At 39.9% G+C, this 2,384-nt stretch overlaps 1 protein-coding gene across 1 annotated transcript in view; it reads left to right on the top strand.

The window, feature by feature from the left end:
* Positions 1-899: 899 nt before the first annotated feature.
* LOC109528656 (uncharacterized protein C6orf106 homolog) overlaps positions 900-2,384 on the top strand; it is an 8,660-nt gene continuing 7,175 nt past the window's right edge. Inside the window, exon 1 of the mRNA XM_019891538.1 lies at positions 900-1,181. Coding sequence (XP_019747097.1) covers positions 1,024-1,181 — 158 coding nt within the window. The 5' untranslated portion in view covers positions 900-1,023. The remainder of the gene's footprint in view (positions 1,182-2,384) is intronic.

Genomic DNA, 2,384 nt, shown 5'->3' with positions numbered 1-2,384 from the left:
TCCTTTCGTAGCGATGCCTTTCATGTAACACACACACACACACACACACACACACCAACACACACACACACACACACGCTCGTACGAACCGCACTGAAAATGCAATAGCGCTATCTGTCGGACAGTACAAGTAAATACGGTATTAGGTTAAACCCGGAAGCATGGGTGTCGTGGTGGGAAGCGGTTAATTTAACTACTAAAACGATAGAAATAATATCCTGCACAAAAATTATTCGATTGTAATAGAGTTGAGAAACACATCTGGAATTAGATGTTATTAATTAATTAATTATATTTATGTATGTTAAGATCATATGCTTTATTCTCTCATTATCTACAATGATTTAACATGATGGGAAACACCTAGATATCAATATGCAACACTTTATCTCTATAAATCTTTGTAAATTGTAACATTTTTAAATGATCACTTCATCAGTGAGCCATTTTTAGAACAGGCCTGGGGGCTATCTGGTGCCCGCGGTCACCACGTTGGTGGCCTCTGCACGAGACGAAGTCTCAACTGTATGTGTACAAACCTAGTGAGGGAGAAGGGGGGAAAGAAAAAGAAAGAGACTCAGTCAAGTCCTGGAAAGGCATTCAAATGAAGAACAGTGATGAAGTCAGTGGGTCACAAACTTGATGCAGTTTTTCCAAGTACGGGTTGTGCCACCAAATATTAAATGTTATTCACTTTAATTTAATTTGATAATGTGGGTCCCAATACTTTTGCTCATTTGAAAAGTGAGTGGCTTTAAACAAAACGTTTTAAAGTAGAATCCTGTCAGTGTGCACTTATGTATGCCTGTGCATGTTTTTACTTTATTTTATTTTATTTTATTTTTTGCGTGCGTACGTTGAATTTGACAGTCACATGGCCTCGGCGGTGTCATGGGTGAGCGTTGTGGTTGTGACATGCGCACTGGGCGCTGTTGTTCACAGTTTGTTATGACAAGCGCAGGCCTTCATCTTTATTAGGGGTTTCCTTTGTAAAAAAAATCATTTTCAGGAGGCCAAGTGACGATGGAAGGAATGGACCTGGACGTAGACCAGGAACTCACGCAGAAATTTAGCTGCATGGGCACAACCGACAAAGACATCCTCATCTCGGAGTTCCAGAGGCTGCTCGGTTTTCAGCTTAACCCCGCCGGATGCGCCTTCTTTCTGGACATGACCAACTGGTGAGCCCGAGGACTGGACTGGCCTATTGAGCACCTTCGTGCGAGCCGTTACACTCCGGGTAGCTAACATTACATTCGCAGATATTAAACAATATATACACTCGGGGAAGAAACATTCCTATTTATGGAGCGTGCGTTAGTTCGAATGCAATAATGTTATAATAATTTATGTAATGTACCCGAAAGTGAAACAACAGACGCTAACTTTTACAGAGGAATGTACATGCATATTAACCCTGGTACAGTGATTTGATTGTACTTTCAGAAACAATTAGCCAAACGCAATGAAAATACGCTATTGTTCATATCTACGTCTGTTTTCACATGTTCTACGATATTATATTATTAGCCACAGAGGCAACTAACTATTTAACTCGCAAAACTGAACGTAGTAATTAACTACCATGTTTCCCCCGAGATACAAGGCTAGCGTGGATCATGTGAAACACACCATTAATTCACGAAAGGAAGGAAGTTGAGAGTCCTGTACGATGGAACCTGGCAGCAAACCCCAAACGTGTCGCAAACCTGGGTGTAATTTCATGTTACCACAATCTTAATTTACAGTTAACAGAATAGGAAAGGTAGAATGCGCAACCGCCTGTGCAATCTGGCCAAATTCTGTTCCATTCTGCTCTATCATGCCAGTATTCAGTTGAGTTAGCACAAGTCACGTGACGCCGTGGAAGCGCTCTCGCAACCAGTTTGCTAAAAATACAATCTGATGGTTTATAGATGTCGTGCGCGTCACGTGAAACACCCACTTGCGTATTCAGTGAACTGAAATATGACAAGACGATTCAACGTGTATCAACTAAATTTTACTGTCCGGGTTTAGCATCATAAATAACATCTTTCCGTCGAGTCGTAATTAATATTTTGAATAATCTAACTTTTCATTCAATGCAGTTCAAATAGGCAATGTCATTTTTCTCGGGAGAAATGACGTCTCTTTAGTCTACGATTCAATTGCAGCGAGCCTAGTGCCGCTAGTGATTTATGGATATGTGCGACTGAATTGGAATTAATCTGGAACTCCAGTTTCAGATACATACAATGTCATTTTGACAAGTCATAGTTACAGTTAGATATATTTCAAAAGTAATAGTTTTTTTAACGTTATAATTTGGATGTTTTAATTGTACAGCAGATTGATTGATTGTCTTGTCCAGGGAAGCCAAGACAACAAGTATTATAAAAAAA

This window comes from Hippocampus comes, unplaced genomic scaffold (genome assembly GCF_001891065.2).
Source record: "Hippocampus comes isolate QL1 unplaced genomic scaffold, H_comes_QL1_v1.1 scaffold174, whole genome shotgun sequence".
Lineage (NCBI taxonomy): Eukaryota > Metazoa > Chordata > Actinopteri > Syngnathiformes > Syngnathidae > Hippocampus > Hippocampus comes.
Note: the sequence above shows the minus strand (reverse complement) of the source record. Positions and strands in the feature narration are given on the sequence as shown.